The sequence below is a fragment of the Pseudomyrmex gracilis genome, unplaced genomic scaffold (genome assembly GCF_002006095.1).
Source record: "Pseudomyrmex gracilis isolate BER0280 unplaced genomic scaffold, ASM200609v1 scaffold_175, whole genome shotgun sequence".
Taxonomy (NCBI): Eukaryota; Metazoa; Arthropoda; class Insecta; order Hymenoptera; family Formicidae; genus Pseudomyrmex; species Pseudomyrmex gracilis.
This window is the reverse complement of record NW_018020759.1, coordinates 162,067-180,225: the sequence shown is the minus strand read 5'-3', so window position 1 is coordinate 180,225 and position 18,159 is coordinate 162,067. Positions and strand designations below refer to the sequence as shown.

The 18,159-nt window shown below is 38.5% G+C and overlaps 4 protein-coding genes across 5 annotated transcripts in view; 2 read left to right on the top strand and 2 right to left on the bottom strand.

The window, feature by feature from the left end:
• Positions 1-886: 886 nt before the first annotated feature.
• Positions 887-2,143, bottom strand: LOC109857813 (cuticle protein 21-like). The gene is made up of 2 exons (XM_020434534.1): positions 2,063-2,143; positions 887-1,819 (listed from the first exon to the last, which is right to left on the bottom strand). The coding sequence occupies exons 1-2, from the start codon at positions 2,072-2,074 to the stop codon at positions 1,001-1,003; spliced, it is 831 nt and encodes a 276-aa protein (XP_020290123.1). The 5' UTR covers positions 2,075-2,143; the 3' UTR covers positions 887-1,000.
• Positions 2,144-7,556: 5,413 nt separating this feature from the next.
• Positions 7,557-9,302, top strand: LOC109857815 (larval cuticle protein A3A-like). Its single transcript, XM_020434535.1, has 2 exons — positions 7,557-7,652; positions 8,326-9,302. The coding sequence occupies exons 1-2, from the start codon at positions 7,641-7,643 to the stop codon at positions 8,914-8,916; spliced, it is 603 nt and encodes a 200-aa protein (XP_020290124.1). The 5' UTR covers positions 7,557-7,640; the 3' UTR covers positions 8,917-9,302.
• On the bottom strand, positions 8,892-16,774 carry LOC109857810 (structural maintenance of chromosomes protein 6). Of its 2 annotated transcripts, XM_020434526.1 has the most exons (20): positions 16,681-16,774; positions 16,341-16,602; positions 15,968-16,160; positions 15,702-15,857; positions 15,364-15,608; positions 15,163-15,282; positions 14,955-15,085; positions 14,546-14,746; positions 14,264-14,460; positions 13,977-14,123; positions 13,691-13,875; positions 13,268-13,575; positions 12,962-13,181; positions 12,687-12,857; positions 12,407-12,594; positions 12,116-12,281; positions 11,877-11,990; positions 11,581-11,781; positions 11,352-11,485; positions 8,892-11,263 (listed from the first exon to the last, which is right to left on the bottom strand). In XM_020434526.1, the coding sequence occupies exons 2-20, from the start codon at positions 16,440-16,442 to the stop codon at positions 11,227-11,229; spliced, it is 3,216 nt and encodes a 1,071-aa protein (XP_020290115.1). In that variant the 5' UTR covers positions 16,443-16,602; positions 16,681-16,774; the 3' UTR covers positions 8,892-11,226. The 2 variants fall into 2 exon arrangements, with proteins under 2 accessions (XP_020290115.1, XP_020290114.1); XM_020434525.1 differs by having other exon boundaries at positions 16,341-16,774.
• A 783-nt stretch (positions 16,775-17,557) lies between these two features.
• Positions 17,558-18,159, top strand: part of LOC109857841 — a 6,584-nt gene continuing 5,982 nt past the window's right edge. The window contains exon 1 of the mRNA XM_020434565.1: positions 17,558-17,593. The gene's annotated coding sequence lies outside the window, so the exon portion shown is untranslated. The remainder of the gene's footprint in view (positions 17,594-18,159) is intronic.

Sequence of the window (18,159 nt, the reverse complement as noted above, 5' to 3'; positions counted from 1 at the left end):
AAACGTGAAACTCCTCATCATCCGGTCTCTTTCCTTTTGTTTTTACAAAGTTAACAACACGCTACGATACGTGTAATAAAGCGCGTGTAATAATAACGTTTACGAAAACGTGATGTTTGTATGAAAAAAAAAATTTACAACATTAAAGAAATTGAAACCCTGTGATCGCAAAGTGGCACGCGAGAAAAAATTGATTGCAATAAAATTGCGGCTTCTGACCAAATTAAGTCAATTTTATCTCACAAGGTATCTCTCAAGGTGATCAATACCTCGCGATCATAAACTTGCGTACGTAAAATACATTTGCAAGAATTAACCTCATTTACATTTAATTAAGGCGCATTTTGTATTTTCGTGTTTTTTTTTTTTCAGACTGCAAATGAAGCGATGATACAGATAGATGTAAAAGTTGTACCGCAAATTACACGCATTAACAGCATAATTTTGTTGCCATCTTACTTTTTCCTCCCGATCGTTCTTTCTCAGTCAGTTTTTAATCGGCAGTCGAACCGCGTGCTTGTCGCGTGCAATTATTCATATTCGCAATTATACGGAGCGGTACATCGCCAAACACGAGGTTCTCTCGCGAAGAGTATCGTGTTTAATTTTGTAATCACAAACTTTGCGTGCGACACGAGATATAAATTATTGTCGAGCGATTGAAAAATTGAACGATGTTGTTGCGTTACGTTTACATACAATATAAATTATTTTGTTTTGCAAACACACACGGTGTGTTACGCAACACAATACATGTATATGTGAGTGCACGTGTGCGCGTATTCGTTTAAAAAATATGAATATTTATAAATAAATAAATGAGAACAAAAGAGAGAAGTGAATATTGATGAGGTTTCGTGGTAAAAAATCGAGTAAACTTCACAGATATACGTATATAATTCTTTTAATCAGTCACACAGAGACAAAGAAACATACATGGTATAAAAATAAATAAAAGTTCGGCCTGAGTCGACAACATGAGCTGGTGCGTTCAACGCGATCAGTGGATGTAGGCAGCTGGAGCGGCGTAGGGAGAGGCGTAATGAGCGGCGTAGGGAGAGGCGTAGTGAGCGGCGTAGGGAGAGGCGTAGGAGATGGCAGCGGGTGCTGCGGCGAATTTAGCGATGGGAGCTGCGTGCGCGGCGTACGCTACGGGCGCGGCGACGTGAGCAGCAGCGAGATGAGCGGTTGCATAGGCGGGAGCCGCCGCGTAAGCGGGAGCCGCCGCGTAAGCGGGTGCCGCCGCGTAAGCGGGTGCCGCCGCGTAAGCGGGAGCAGCCAACTTAGCCACGGGGGCGGCATAGGTCAGGGGGGTGGCCAGCTTGGCAACTGGAGCGGCGTAGCTGGCGTAGGCGAGAGGAGTCGCCAATTTGGCAACGGGGGCGGCGAGCTTGGCAACGGGGGCGGCGTAGGCGAGTGGTGCAGCGTGCGCGACGTGGGCAACGGGAGCAGCGGCGACCGGGGCGGCGGCGACGGCGGCGGGTTCCTTGCGTACTACGGCGTTGAATCCGTTGACCGGGTCAGCGGTGTAGTCGACAGTGCGCCTGGTTCCGTCAGATTCCAAGAGGGAGTAGCTACCCTGGACGAGGTCGCCGTCGCGGGTTTCGTGTTGGCTCTTGGCGTCACCGGTCAGACTGTCGTGTACATCGTATGCGTAGCTGTATTGAGGGTGCGGGTCGTAGTCGGCATCAACGGCTTTAGCCACTACTGCTTTGGCGACTGGCGCTACGGCCACCGGAGCGGCGGCGGCGTAAGTCAGAGGGGCTTGCGCAATGATACCGGCGTTAGCGGCGGCCACGAGGGCGGCGAAAGCAACAAACTGAAAAAAAATAATTATTAACAATTATAGACAATTCTTATTCAACAATTTAAAATTAATTTAAAATTAATGCAAAGTTTGCTCTTGATTTCTTTTGATATATAGTTTAGAAAAATGCGCAAGAACAAATTGCAACCAATAGGTAAGTCACTTGCAAGTTTTGCACACTATCCAAAAATCTCCTTAATGATTAAATTCTCATTAGAGTCGGTCTAACAGAGACTCGATAGATCCTCTACCCACCTTGAATGCCATTGTCGAGTAGATTTGGTTAGTTTGAATCGGCCAAAGCGAAACTGATGATGTGTAGTGTTGATCGTGGCCGCTTTATATACCCAGTGGCCTCGGACCGTCACCGTGTGGATCCCCACCCCCGGGGTCTGGTGCTGTTCTGGGGCTTTGAAAGTTCTTCGTCGTTGACATCGACGTGCCGGCCGCACTTGAACTTGGCCGACGCTCGAACACACCCTCGCTTTCGAACAATCGCGAACACTTAGAAGAATCTATTGTGGCGAGCGGGTTTTTTTTTTTTTTTTTTTTTTNTGGCAAAAGCGGAAGTAGCACGAGATGACTTTATTCTAAGACGAGCAATGATGAGTAATAATAAAGTATTTTTCGTACAAATAAAAATAAGAAAAATACATAAATACGTTTTTTTTTAAAAAAAAAAAAAAGACAAGTTAATTGTGCGCGCACTAAATAAAGTTGCGAATTTTTTATTACAAGTTGCGTATCTTTTGTATTTATTAAATTTTGTTAACGAACAGTGTTGTTAGTGAAATAAATAGTTTTATAATTTCAAAAGTATTTTTTTTCACAAATAAAAAGGATGCTTTGAAGATACCGGAATAAAAACTAGTTGTAGTTGATAAATTTTATACGGATCATATACGCTTACGCGTTTTATCTTTTGCGGCAATTCGCGTACATTTCTTTACGTGCGTCTATCAAACGTAATTGCTTCGTGTAATTGCGCAACGCTTGTCTGTGAATTACCGACCGTATCAAACGCCGCTTCTCGCGCGAAGACCTTGATCGGCTTTCTCAAAAATTGTTATAAAAAAAGATCCACGATCAAATCGGATCAAAAAGCGCATTTCATTTCTTTCTTCATCAACATCGCGCGAATAAAGATTTATTTCTCTACATTTTCAAAAACATTTATATCCGCATAGATCGATCAAGTCTCGAGGATCGTCGCCTTCCTTGTCGCGCGACTTAACTTAACTTTCCAGGCATTCCGATATGCATGTCAATCTGCCAATTGTGTCACGAAGGACGAAATACACCTTCTTGTTACATCATATCCATCTAACGTTGCCGAGACTCGTGCGACCGTCAAAAAAAGTGAAAGAGATAAAAGAGAGAGAGAGAGAGAGAGAGAGGGAGCGAGAGTGAGAGTGAGAGAAAGAAGTGGAGCACTTTCATAAAGAAATAGGTGGGCCGCCCGAAATATCGCGCAGCGATCGATTGCGGTCCGCCGCCGGGCATTATCAGCCTCGTGTCAATCGAGAGGCTCCGAGATTTCGCTCGTCGTATCAAGTTTTGTCGACGCTTCGCCCGCCTCTTGGCGCTGCCCGATCCGAGATATCTCACAATTGAAACAAGTGTGAAATCACACAATTTTGGCCGAATATAACTCAATTTACTTCGAGCGCGTCAAAAAGTCGCGCAAGGCCTGAGACACGCACACGCCATCCGGAAATCCTGACGAAAAAAAAAAAACGCGCTCGCACAAAGACGGTTGTTGAAACATTCATTCATTTAAACGTACGAACGCAATTTTTCGCAACGCGAAAAGAAGCGATTTTTTCTCTAAGAACTAGAGTTTTAAATTACTCAATTCGCGTAAACTGTAAATTAATTACAAACAGCTCGTGTCTTTCTCATCATTCGTTTTTTTTCTCGCGCGGGAAGATGTATTTGAGAAAATTAATTTGCGAATTAACGAATTTCGACGGTAATAATTGAAGGGTTCTCCTTCAAGTCATAACTTTAAGCGATTTATCGCTCGTTCGCTCATTCGCAATTGCGCGCATTTTAGCGTCTCAAGTACGTTATGTTATAAATGCACAATCCGTGTCATCGCGCCTCCCGAGAAGACACACGCTCCGCTCAACATTCTCCATATAAGGAACAAATTTACGAGGTAATATAATCGCAAATGCAACCGACCGCATTTCATTATCGCGCTCGGAAACAAGTACAGAGAGAGAGAGGGAGAGAGAAAGGAGGAGAGAGAGAGAAAAATGAGCAGGAAGATCTTGTCGACTTTGAAACTCCGACCGATTGCAGGGAAGAAGGTCGCTGGAGGAAATCTACGCGACCAGATATAAATTTATAGGCATGCACCCGGATGACCCGGACATTGTAACAAAAAAACCTCTCGCCTCTCCTTTCTTGCGCGCGTGCGTTACCTTACGCGCACAATTAAGGGAAAAACAAAAAAAAAACTGCGTTAATTCGGATTCCCGCCGCGCGTGTCAATTTATAAGTATCGAGACAAGCTTGTCGCAATGACGAGGTCGAGACGTGGATTCGCGAATTTTATTGCGGAATATCATACACGGACTATATACGTTTCGTTTGTTTTTTTTTTGTTTTATTTTTGGTTTTTAATATGTATTTTGCAACTTTCATTTATTTTCAACGCGGTTTAAAGACTTTAGTCTTCTTATTATTTTTGGTTTTTTACTCGCTGTATTATTATTATTGTACACTACAACAAGTTGCGATTTTACGCGCAATTTTATTGCAAACGAGCCCAAAAATGAAGAAATAACGAAATTGTTTTGCTTCATTTGATGAGAACAACTTATTTTTTGCGCGGTAAAAATTTTGTACAATATTTTGCGGCGTATAACACACACAAAGAGAGAGAGAGAGAGAGAGAGAAATGTGCAAGATTCAATTTCGCGTTATGTTTCGCAATTGAAACCGCACAAGTGTACCAGTGTAAGACTTGTGCAAATTACAATTTTTTCACACGATACAAAATAAGATTACATTCGCATCAAATGAAACAATTTCGTTATTCTTTACACTCGAGAACTTGTTTGTAGTAAAATCGCGCGATAGTACGTATATATAAAACGAATAAAAAAAATATATATATATATATATAAATAAAAAGAATTAAGGAAATGTGGCAATAACAAGCTAACGCCAGATGTTCGGGGGTACAATTATTTTATAATTCTAAGATTTTAAAAAAGTTTTAACAAACGTTTCGATTCACTATGGGGATCTTCTTCAAGTGTTTTAACAAAAACTTACTTAAAAATAATGATCTATTCAAGATCACGAAGATTATTTTTTGTAAGTTTTTATTAAAACACTGAAGAAGATCCCGTGGTGGATCGAAACGTTTGTTAAAACTTTTTTAAAATCTTAGAATTACAAAATAATTGTACCCCCGAACATCTGGCGTTAGCTTGTTATTGCCATTTCCTTAATTCTTTTTATTTAAATATTCAACAAGCTGAAAACATATAATTAAAATATATATATATATATATATATATATATATATATATATATTTGTGTGTGTGTGTGTACATATATATACATACACATATACGAAGCCTGTATGTACGCGCGGTTTTAATGTCGCAGAACGCAGAATTGAATTTTGCGGATTTCCTTGTATCTTACATCTCGATTTTTTTTTATTTAAAATAATTACATATATCTTCGTATACTGTATATCTTCGTATATTGTATATCCAGTTTGTGAAAAATCAGTTCATTATTCCCGAGTGAGGTAGATTGTTTTCTCGTCACGTTCGCGCGTCACCGACACACGGTTTGCGTTTCGAGATCCAGATAATTGTCGGGAGTCCGTATCGGGCTTAAAACAAACACAAAAAAAAAAGAAAAAAAAAAGAATTACCACGAGACTACGTTTCGAAACGATTCGTACAATTACTCGGGTCTCAGATACTCGAACTCCGAGGCTGAGCCTACGGTACGTACGTATATTTCATTGAATTCTCTGCTTTTGGTTGCCAATCACACACTATATCGAACGCTCACGCAAGTGATGTCGATTGCAAGCAGCACATCGTGCGATGTAATCTTTTATTATTGCATAGTACCGTGCAATTTGTTACGTCGATTAAATGGCGCTCGCTCCGCGACGAAAATTGAGAATTTGTGCGCGTTGTCTCATTAACAACGGTGCAAAAGAGAGTATAGATCGTTAATTAAAAAAAAAATATGTACATACATATATATATATATATATATTATTGATATAGTTTACACGATAATTGTCAAATATTTAATGCACATAATTACATGACCTTAGCGCAAGTTTACGATCTTATTTTGCAATATTAATTAGTATTGCAATATATTAATATATTAATATTCGAGAATTTTACTGCTGTGTTAAAAAGCCGTTTTACATTATTGTTTATTAAGATATTGATCTCTCGTTTTGCAGGTTCGTTAATTAAAGAGCATCCGCGATTACTTGTTGCGAACAATGTTACGAGGGTGCTCCAATTAATCGAGATCGCTAATTAATGTGGCTCCGGGTCATTAATTTCAAAAAAATCGCTCGTAACCGGTTAAAGTCGTTTCGAAGTTTTTTCGAGAGTCATGAGAAAATTCACTCCGCGATATAAATAACTATATCGATATAAAAGGAAATTGTAAAATGCTGAGAGACAGATCGAGTAGTGCGGGATTTGACGAACGCGCGGCATTGAAGTCACCGACGAGCTAAAACGAGAGATGGAGAGATGAAGTCTTCTGTGTGTTCGACTTCGATTCAAAAGACTCTTCATGAACAAATTGTTTTTTTCAAGTACAATATAGAGATTAATTTCTCCTTTTACAAAAACACGGTTTGATAAGAAATAGTATAATCTGTAAATTATATAAAAGTGCGAAACAAAACACAAAAATTATTTCGCACAATTATTTTATCCCGTAGAGAGTTTTGAATTATGTCAAAAATATAAGTATTACAAGGACCGAGTGACCATGAACAGGTGAACAGTCGATATTATTAACGCACTTAAGAAAGAGAGACGGGTGCCCGTGTTATCTTGTTTTTTTAATGTTTTTTAATTATATGAATATTTATCAGTTCGCACGTTAGAGAGAGGACTTTATACTCTTTCTCTCGAAAAACTCGAATATATATATATATATATATAAAATTATATACATATTATATACATATACATATTATATACATATTATATACATAAAAATAATATACATATAATATACAATAATAAATACAAATTATATACATATTATATACATATATATATATATATATATAAAATTTTAATCCGATAAGAAACGGATCAAAGTATTACGCGTGAGAGAGGAAAGAAGGGAAAAAGGTAACCGAAGAAGAAATTTAGCGAACCGAACGAGAAATATAAAGTGCTTCGTGAAACACACACGAAAGATCCGCAGAGAGCGGGGGAGGATTAGGTAACTCGTGGCAAGGACGTGGCCTAGTCCCCCAACGATAACGATTAGGCCCGATGCGATGTCGGCTCATGCTCCGAGAGAGCAAGAGAGCCCGCGATCCCTCTGCTCTCGTTGGGCGTGGTCCGATTTCTTGCTCAATTTCGCACACCTTCGCGGATGCGAATCGGGTGACCGTCGAAGGTGCAACACACCGTCACCCGGTTACGTCAGTAAGTGTGTGTGTGTGTGTGTTACCGGGCCCTCGCGTGCGTGATGTGGTGGGCCGTGGTACGGAGAGCGGTATAAAAGCCGAAATCTGTCCGTTCGTTGGTATCATTCGCATCACAAACTTGCAAGATCGAACTACCGATCAGCCCGAGCAACAATGGCCTTCAAGGTATTACCGTATTTTTCGTCACGACGTTAAAAAGTTTGATGTGAGCCGAGAAAAAGTTTTAATTTTCAATTCTCGTTTGTTGGGTTAAATTGGTCCCCAGGCCCAAGGGGTTTTATATTGATTCCAGTTGAATTCGTAATTACGCGGTAATTACGACGAAATAATTGAAGAGCGGTAACGCTACTTTATTAGATGTTTTTTTTTTTTTTTTTTACTCTCGTTTCTTTCGGCAATGTCGCTCAAAATAAACCGATGGCGATTTCTGCGATTATAAGTTTCAAGAGCGCGGCGCTTTTGCACCGTTCTAAATAAAAAATCGGCACACATACAAAGCTTTTTTAACATCGACGCTTTTACTCTTGTGTGTATTATTCGCACATCTCTTCTTCTATCGCACCAAGCTGAATTTATTCTCGCACTTTAATTTGAAATTTTATTGCAAAAATTGCAAGTTGATGGAACAAACTTCAACAACTAAAAATTTGTGTTATAAAATAAACTGTTTTTATCGACGTGAGGAACATCTGTGATGTTTTGCGCGCGTGACGATGCTATTTGTAATATTCTCTCTTCTATAAATTTTATATCCTGTTAAATTATTATTTCCAAGTATATTATTAATTTCTAGGTGTTTTTATAACTTTAATGTATATATAATTCTTCATTTTACCAGTTCGTTGCTTTCGCCGCCTTAATCGCAGCCGCCAATGCCGGCGTTCTCGCACCGGCCGCGCCCTTGGCTTACGCGGCTGCGCCCGCGGTTGTTGCCGCCCCCGTTGCCAAGGCCGTTGACGCCGATTTCGATCCCCATCCGCAGTACAGCTACGCGTACGATGTGCACGACAGTTTGACCGGCGACGCCAAGAGCCAGCAGGAGACCCGCGACGGCGACGTCGTTCAGGGCAGCTACTCTCTCTTGGAAGCCGACGGTACCAGACGCATCGTTGACTACACCGCTGATCCAGTTAACGGATTCAACGCGGTAGTGCGCAAAGAGCCTATTGCTGTTGCCGCTGCGCCCCTCGCCGTGAAAACCGTCGCCGCCGCTCCCGTTGCCCACGTAGCGCACGCCGCGCCGCTCGCCTACGCCGCCGCTCCGGTTGCCAAAATCGCCACCCCTCTGGCACACGCTGCTCCTTTTGCCTACGCCGCTCCGGTAGCTAAGTTCGCCGCCGCTCCTGCCATTTCTTACGCCGCGCCGTTCGCCAAGGTCGCCGCCGCTCCCGCCATCTCCTACGCCGCCCCTGCCGCCTACCTCCACTGAATTGTGACCTGATCGCCACTTAGGAATGATATACTTGTCGAATAAATGTGTGTTTTCTTAGCAAGTATATACAAATAGATAATCTTCGTTTTTATTCTTCATCATTATGCGCGGTAATCAAAATGTATCTGAAAAAGTTACAAATTCAAGAATCGTAAAGAAGAAAAAGCGAGAGAACAAGTAGAAAGAAAATAGAGAGAGAGAGAGAAAAGAAGATGATACAATCTTGCTTTTTCGAAGAGAGTCTTGATTGTAACTTTTTCTACAACACCAAGAATGCTCACCTTCATTTAAATGTATATGAGTGTATATTTTTTATTCATTTAGAATAGGATATGCCATAAATTGTGTGTGTCGCCAATCTTGAAATAATCACGTCCTTCGTACAGACTGTATTTTCATTTATAAAAAAAATTCGTTTCCTTCTAGATTTAAGATCTCGTCGATGCGCGACGATTGACCATTGAAAAAAGCTCAAACGAGATATATGTGTCATAGCTTCTATTTTCCTAAAAAATAAAAACAAACAACCGCTGCATTATCTGACAATATATATATATATATAATTCCGAAGAGTGTGTGGCAAATAAAAAAAAAAAAAAAAACATTTCCACGAAAGGCGAACCATATAATTACGTAATTCGGAAAAAAGCGTCGAAACGCGTCGTAATTGCTGTATGATGGTAACATTATTATTGAATTTGACGAAAGAAGGCGCGCAAAGCTCGTTATATGGCTCTCGAAAGGAAACGTCAAAATTTTCGACCGGGCTCAATCGCCCGAAATAAGGTCAGGTACTACCTGCCGCTGTTGTCTCCCGCCTTTCTGAGGCATTACCGCATTACCGATTCACCACGAGCACGTTCGTCAGAGGCACTTTCTCCGAAGAGTGAGCTACGGAGTGCGCTTAATCGTGCGCGGATTGCGTAATATGCGTTAACCACGCCTCGTCCTAACCGGCGAACACGCACCGGCGTGTCTCACGCGCATCGCATGTAACACACGCGCGTAATGCGTAAAAAAGACTCTGCTCCGCTGTGTTGCGTTATTACACCCGGTAATAACTCCGTCCGAACCAGATTCGCGCGCAATGACGTGAATGAACCTTGATCCACTTTCCGGTTTGATATAGATAGATACCAAAACGCGCGCGCGTTTACACACAAGTACCACTCTATTCGGTTAGGTGCTCATCACCGCATTCCCGTGTCTGCGTAGCAATTGATTGAATTTAGGGAAAAGTCCCAAACACGAATCTCTCGGTAGCGCTTTACTCGTGCTGAAAAAAAAAAAACTAAACTATATAATTTACAATATAAATTACAAATATATAAAAATAATACAGTTCAAAAACCTCGATAACTAAAGAATCTCAAGGGAAGAGCTAAAATCTTCGATTTGTTGAGATTTCGACTTATCGAAGATCTTTTTTCCTTTCCGCGAAGCAGAAGGAAACGAACAAAATTTTCGTCTTACAGAGGTTTTCGAGTTATCGAGGTTTGACCGTAATAGTTTGCCTAAAAAGACACGCGCACGTTCGAGTAGCTATTTTAATTATGAATACTATTACGTAATGTGCGCGTTTATATATTCAGACACCAAATACATAAAATTTGCACATTATATCAAACTTATTATATCACCGCTCGCGGGAATAAATGTTGCCAATGAAAGAAGGAAATATGTAATCCGAACGAATTCTGAATTGGATTTTAGAAGAATATATATTTTTCTATCGTGTGTGATATTTGACATAACGCTTTTTATTATAAAAAAAAAACTTATAAATTATGTCTGACAAAATATACTAATACGATTAAAGGCACTTTTTGTAACATTCAACTGTATATACTTCTTATTCTTATTATATAACGCAATAAATAAGAGAGACGCGCGTATTACAGTTAAACTAAACCTGAATAATTCCGTGTTGTTTATATGCGAAACTTATAAAGTCAATACATAAGATCTGAGTTTTGTTTTCTTCGCAAAAATAAAACTCATATATATATATATATATGTAACTTCTATTTTTTCTTTTTGCTTAAGTTTTCACGTTTCTTTTGCACAAACACTAAATATAAAACAAGACAAGATTTGTGATACAACCGAGAAAGCAGTTAACTAAATGCAAAATATATTAATTTGTACATTCGTAGCGTTTTATGTGTAAATCTCTATCTCAGTGTTCTCGCTTGTACTTCAAATGTTGGTCTGTTTTTTTTTTATACTTAGTTTGTATATTTCCCATGTAAACAACATTATTCAATTGCTTTGCGAACAAATTGAACTGAATTTCAAACAAACGGTCTATTGACTTAGGCCTCTTCTTTCTGGTGGTTGCAATCTAGAAAAAAGAAAAAACCAAATAACACGTCCATTCAAAGTGCTTATTCCATTTTCTCGGTAACAGATCGCAAAAAATGTTCACTTACTGGTGAATTGTTACATAATCTTCGGCGAGAATATGTGACGTGTCTAAAGGTGTGAGAAAAGTAAACTGACTTTCCGGATTTGACTTGGTGTGATCCAAAAGAATATCCATTATCACTCGACGATTAACTTTGTCCTGCAATCAAATGTATCAAACAAATCTGCATACATGTTACACAGATAAAAAAAACAAAAACAAAATGTCTTGAAACAAAGAACGTAATCACTTGCCATGAACACGTCGAATTCATCGAGAAAGTAAAACGGCAGCTTGATGCAATCCCAAAGAGCCAGGATAAACGCGACGGTCGAATAAGATCGTTCGCCTCCCGAGAGCGATCTCGCGTCTTTCTGTTTTTCATTGTTTTCAGCGTTACGTGTGGTTACTTGCAAATCGAGTATCTTATGTCTGTGATCTATCAGCACGGTGCCCTGTTTTGCAACAAAAGTATGACGATCAAATGATAAATATCAATGTAACACGCATGATTGAAAACCGCACACACAAAAATTCTCTGATAAATTACCTTATATTGTCTTAGAGAAAGCACGGCCGTAAAGGACTTTTGTATGTAAGCACCATATACCTCTCTCAATTGGTTGAACATCTTCTGTCGATGCTTTACTCGTTTAATGTGTTTCTACGGTATACAAATAATATTAAAAAAAAAAACTTGTAAGATATGTGTACGAGAATGTGCGCGTATAAAACTTAAGATAAAAATCTCACATAAATAAATTTTTTTTTTGTTATTACTTTACTCACCTCACAACTTTGTCTCAATTGAGACGTAAATTCAATGTTTGCGCCAAACTTTTCTTCTTTTTCTTTCAATTCTTGTCGCAAATTGTCCACACAACCGTACTGATGTTCAACCTCGCGAATCTTGTCGCGCAACTCATTCGCTAGATTTTTTATTTGATTCGTTGATCTAAATAACAAGTGCGAAATTAAAACAACGATTACGATAGCAAGATAGAAGTGCACGCAATTTTATTATGTAAAAGATATACAGAGATATCTTTTTGAGATCTAAAATTGTCACCGGTCAACAACCTTGTAGTGTCTATTCTTGAACATTTTGCGGTAGCGTCAGAAATTGCTTTCTTTGTAGCTCTCTCCTGTATTTCAAATTCCCCGGTCGCGCACTGAATAGCTTGTTTTATCTCTTGCAACTTCCGGGTGGCGCGCATACACTCGTGTCGATGTCTCTCCTTTTTTTGCATCAAGTCCTTTATTTGATCCTGTAAAGAAACAATTTATGATCGTTGCATTTTATTATATACGAGATACATGCTAATTATTTTATTATCAAAAAAAAAAAAGGAACACGTACTTTCAGAGGATCAATCACTATGTGTAAATTGTGTCTCAGGTCTCGATAACGCTTGACCTCTACATCGAGAGATTCAACGTTTTTCTGAAGCTCCTTTACGTTCTCAGCTAGCTTCTTTTCCGCAGTATTCTCCGACGCCAATTTCTTTTCCAATTCCGCGGCTTCGTTTCGCTACAATAAATAATAAATCGAATCGTGTAACCACATTGTTGTAGAAAAAAGAAGAGTCTATTGTGTGTGTGTGTGTGTGTCAACGAAAAATTTGTATTACTCACGAAAACATCCGCGGATGTGGCTTCGTTTGAATGGATATCATCTTTCAACACATTGATCGATTCGGTGCAAACCCTTTGTGCTGATTTTAATTTTTGTACCGTCGCAGTTACGTTGTTCAATTCAATGGTAGTCCGATTTACTTTTTCGCATACGGCATTGTACGCCTCAACGGCTTCCTGTCTTTTGAGTTCTGCCATTTGAAGTTCCTCCTTCAGTGTTCTGAGTAAAACGACACGGTAAAAAACCTAATCGTAATTTAAATATTAAAAAAAAAACACACATAAGATTATGTTTGCGTAGCTTACTGCATAGCTTCCGAAGTAGAAACCTGAAGATATTTAGACCGCACATAGCGCTTGCCATAAGTTCTGTAATTCGGAGCGGGAAAAAATAAATCTCCTTTCTGCGTAAATGCTCTTCTGCAATTCTTCGGCACCTGTGACACGTCCGACATGACATCGCAGGCCTCCTGATTCGTTGGTATGAGAAGTACACACTCGATCTCGCGTTGATCGATCAAGCAGTTGGCCACAATAGGATCCTCTATATCCATCGCTTCCAAGAGATTGCAGTATCGCGACGACTGTGTGCAATGGTGTCTGACATCGTGCACCTAAACTCAAATGATTCGCGTTAAAAAAATAACAAAAACTATATATCACGAATTTAAAATATATATATATATATATATATATATATATAATACAATAACACCAGAAACTTCTCACCTTGTAAAAGAATTTGCTAGAAATAATAGCGGGTACATTTTCGTTATAGTAGATTTCTTTCATTATACCGCTCAGAAATTTCGCATCCTGGTTATTATCCACGCAAAATGTAGAAAGAGTACCTTCACCCAGAAAACTTTCCACTGCCGGTGCCCATGCCGCGTCCTTCATCTTTATATAGGCACCTATATAAGTAGTTTTACACAAATAGAAAAAAAAAATTGGATATATATAAATTTTGTGAAAAAATATTCAAAAATTTCAAAATTATAAATTTTGCGTTTACCAATCGGGCCACGTGGTTTCTCCTTGAACCGTCCTTTGTTGTATTCCTCTTCGATTCTCCTCAAGAGGCGTGGTATATTCGGTCCGAACACACTCAGTGCATTATCCTTTTGTTGCTCAAACGCATTTAATTCTCTCTTGACCTTCTCTTTAATTTCATGAATATATAACAGAACATTTGAATATATAACAGAACATTTTTAACTCACGTAGACTTATGCACAAAAAAAAAAAAAAAAAACACGTAAACGTGGTATAAAAATAAAATAATTTTTCATCGTACTTTACCTATGCGATACTTGGAAGTGTCTATTTCATTTTTAGCGGTTTGTACTTCTTGCGAAAGTCGCATCTTATCGGCCTCCAAGTGCATCAATTCGGTCTGTTTTGTTCTCAATGATGCTTCAAGTTCATCCAGTCTTTCCTCCAACTTTGACAGACGTTCCACCATCTCTTTTCTCTTATTATGTTCTTCGTCATTGCAACTGTGCAGAATATACGCAAACAATGTTTATCGTTTAATTAAACATATGATTATAAAATTATGTAAAAACATATCCTCTTTTATACCCTTCCAACTTTTGAATTTCCTTCTTCAACAAATTTATATCCTCTTCCAATCGTTTGATTTTACTCAAAGCACACCGCCACTCGCGTTGTTTGTTAGAATGCGCCTCTTTTGCAGCCGTATGTTTTTGTTTCGCACTATTAAACGCTTCGCCGCTATCTATGGCTTCTTTCTCCGCTTGCTGAATTTTTTCTTTCAATTCTCTATATATTGCAGATAAAAATTATATAAAAATTTTATCTAATCTCGCAATAGTTTTTTATTTATTTAATTACTTCTGCCATATCTAATCTCAATAATCTCACATTAGATTGTACGTTCAAATAGATTTAATTATTAACAGACACACACACACACACACAAAAATATATTTTGAGAATAAATTATGATGATGTTTAATTTAGTTCTTACTTAATTGTTGCATCTACTTCTTCATCTTTTGTCCCCACAGTCAATTCCACATTCTGAAGATCTTTCAAATTACTCTCATACATTTTTAATGTTTCTTGTATCTTGTGAAGCTTGGTTTCCTCTGCAATGGCCTGTAAGCAAAAAATTAAATGTCACTTCTTACGTGCAAAATATATAAAACACAGTATATAAATTGATAAAAATTTACCGTAGCCCAGTAAAGTTCCATTTCAAGATTATTTAATTCGTCACGTGTTTTATCTAGCTTTTCTACCGTTTGTACATTGGTCTTCAATTTCTGTATATCCTTCTTCACTTGCGTCAAAGTCTGGAAAAAGCTGTGCAATAAGCTCATAATTCTTTTACACAAAAATATAAAATTTTTAATATCAAATATATATATATATACCTCGGAATATTGACTCAATTTTTCATATTCCTCTTCGCACATCTCTAGAGCCTCTTTGTAATTGTTTTCTATAGTGTCCAGAAGAGTAGCTTTCATGAACAAATGATATTTTTCATGGGGCTTGGAGGTAATTAGAAATGTTCTTGAAACATCCTGATTCAAAACACAAATCGGATTGTCAATTTGTATATTCATCGTCGCTATAATATTATCCAATTCTTCTCGTTTTGTTGAAATAACCTCACCTGCGAATAACATGCGTTTGTTTTCTTTAGCGATATTGACATTTTAAAATATATTATTAAAAGTCACATTAAATATATGTATCCTTCAAATACCTCTCCAATTCTTAATTTTGTATGACGAGGAATTTATTCCAATCACACGCACAACTACAATTGTATTGCCGTAAGTTTCATATTTATACGCGGTTTCTCCTATGTTAGTCAATGTTATTTCTATCGAAGCTGAAGTTCTCCCTTTCTTTATAAATTCTGAAACATTATTGCAAACAAATAAATTTATTATCAAACTGGACCTACTGAAATATTACAAAAAAACAAAAAATATATATATATATATATGAAAAACAGCTAAGCAATACCTCTGACAGATGTTCCTCTGCTCGTAATATTTGCCCTAGCGCCAAGTCCCACGGTAAGCGCTGTTAATATAGCGCTCTTGCCACTGCCGTTGCGTCCAACAATAAAGTTAACATTTTCATTTAATGTTATCTCCAAAGCTTCGTGACACATAAAGTTACGAATACGAATCTTCTTTACTTTTCCAGCAATGCCCTGAATTAAGTAAAAATTATAACAAATGTCAATAACTTTCATATTGTTTGAATATAAAATTGGTTTCCTAATATTTATTTATATAAATTTGCTAACTGGTTTCAAATTTATTTAACAAATTATGTAATGTCAGAGTTTGCACGTTGCTCAGGAGGAAGACTGCTGATTGCACACGCATACCTCTTCTGAATTAGTTTGCCCGGTCTGCCGGAGACGTTTCGTCTGAGGCTCGTCAGAACTGTTCGAGGCTTTTTTCTTTCGACTTTTCTCGTTATTTTCCATGTCCCAAGCGTTTGCCGCGTTAATCGACAGTTCATTTAAACAAACGGAGAGATCTACGTGCGCGTTCAAATTCTGTTATGTTGCTGCGACGCCAGTCCCCGAATGTTGTCGTTTTCACACACACACAGCTCGAGATTTTTCACCCACACTGGTCTCCGCTCTGGACGACAATAGGTTCAAATGTTTACACAAGCAAAATCGTGAAAAAAACCAAGAGAATTGTTTTTTTTGATCAAACCGCTCGATTCTTTTGTTCGTAGATCACGTCTCACGGTCTCTCAAACAGAAATCTCCGCGAGAGAAGATCGTTCCTGTCCGTGCACGCCTGTTCGTTCCCGCCAGATTGATAGCGATTGGTTTTCACACGTTCCGCATAATGCCTATGTCACACTACGGATTGGGATTGGATTGAAATTTGACCAATCAGAAGAAAGAAAACCTAATCCCAAGTTTAGTGATCTTCGCTCTGATTGGCCAAATTGCAATCCAATCTCAATCCTAATTCGTAGTGTGACATAGGCTTAAGTGGGTGCGTTCAGACAACTCAACACAGTTGCACAACGGTTGAGAGATAATCACTTCTGATTGGATCGTACTTTTGGAACCCCAGCAGATTTTGAAGAATAGTCCTATTATAAGTGACGATCTCTCAACCGTTGAGTTGTCTGAACGCACCCAATATATTTAATTTGTCGTACGACAAATGTAATACTAACCTGTGACATCCCATCTAGGCTGTGTTCGTTTTTTATTGACAGTACCACTGAAAATCTATAGATTCACGTCGCACGTATTATAGATTTTTCATTACCGCCAGTAACAACCGAGACAGAGGTACGTTCAAAAATGGGTGCGTTCAGACAACTCAACGGTTGAGAGATCATCGCTTACGATAGGACTATTCTTCAAAATCTGCAGCGGTTCCAAAAGTATGATCCAATCAGAAGTGATTATCTCTCAACCGTTGTGCAACTGTTGAGTGTTGTCTGAACTCACCCAATCTTACTGTGTCGCTACTGAAAGTTTCCCCAGAAAGTGAGCGTTCTCGATTGGTCGGTGAAGAATGATCTCACCCCCGTCTCTTGCGAATCTTCCTTTATGTTTGCGGTCAGGCGCAACGCGTCCTTCCCGCAACAAGGAGCGAAAACTAGGTTAGACGAGATTTTTCAACCGATTCTTTCGTATTTTTACAGCTCGATGTAATCATAGAAAAAAAAAAAAAAAATCAAATCGACCGATTCTTTCGACGCGGATATCGTTTTCGGTCGTCACTTTCTGATCTTTTCACGCGCAATCGTCGCGTTATTCTGTTTCCAAGCCAATTGCGTACTTAAACAAAATTGTTTTTTTTTTTTTTTAATTTGTATACTGCGCAAGATATATATGTATCTTTATCGTGTTTTTTAATTATTATACTTTTGCATTGTATTATTACTTTGCATCTGTCCTCTTTCGTGAGACAGCAAAATTTCAAGGCTGTGTCGTTTTACATGCGCATATATAAAGCTGTCAATCGAAGGTCGAGTTTGCGTCAGACAGTGACGTGATTGTTCATTGTTGCGTTTGTGTTTTGTATACTCAACGCACGTTTTGTAGCAAACAGTATTGTTTCGCAACAATATGCGAAATATTAAATAAACCAAAGTTTTATATGCGTATATATATATATATATACACATAAAACTTTTGTATATATATATATCTATATATATACAAT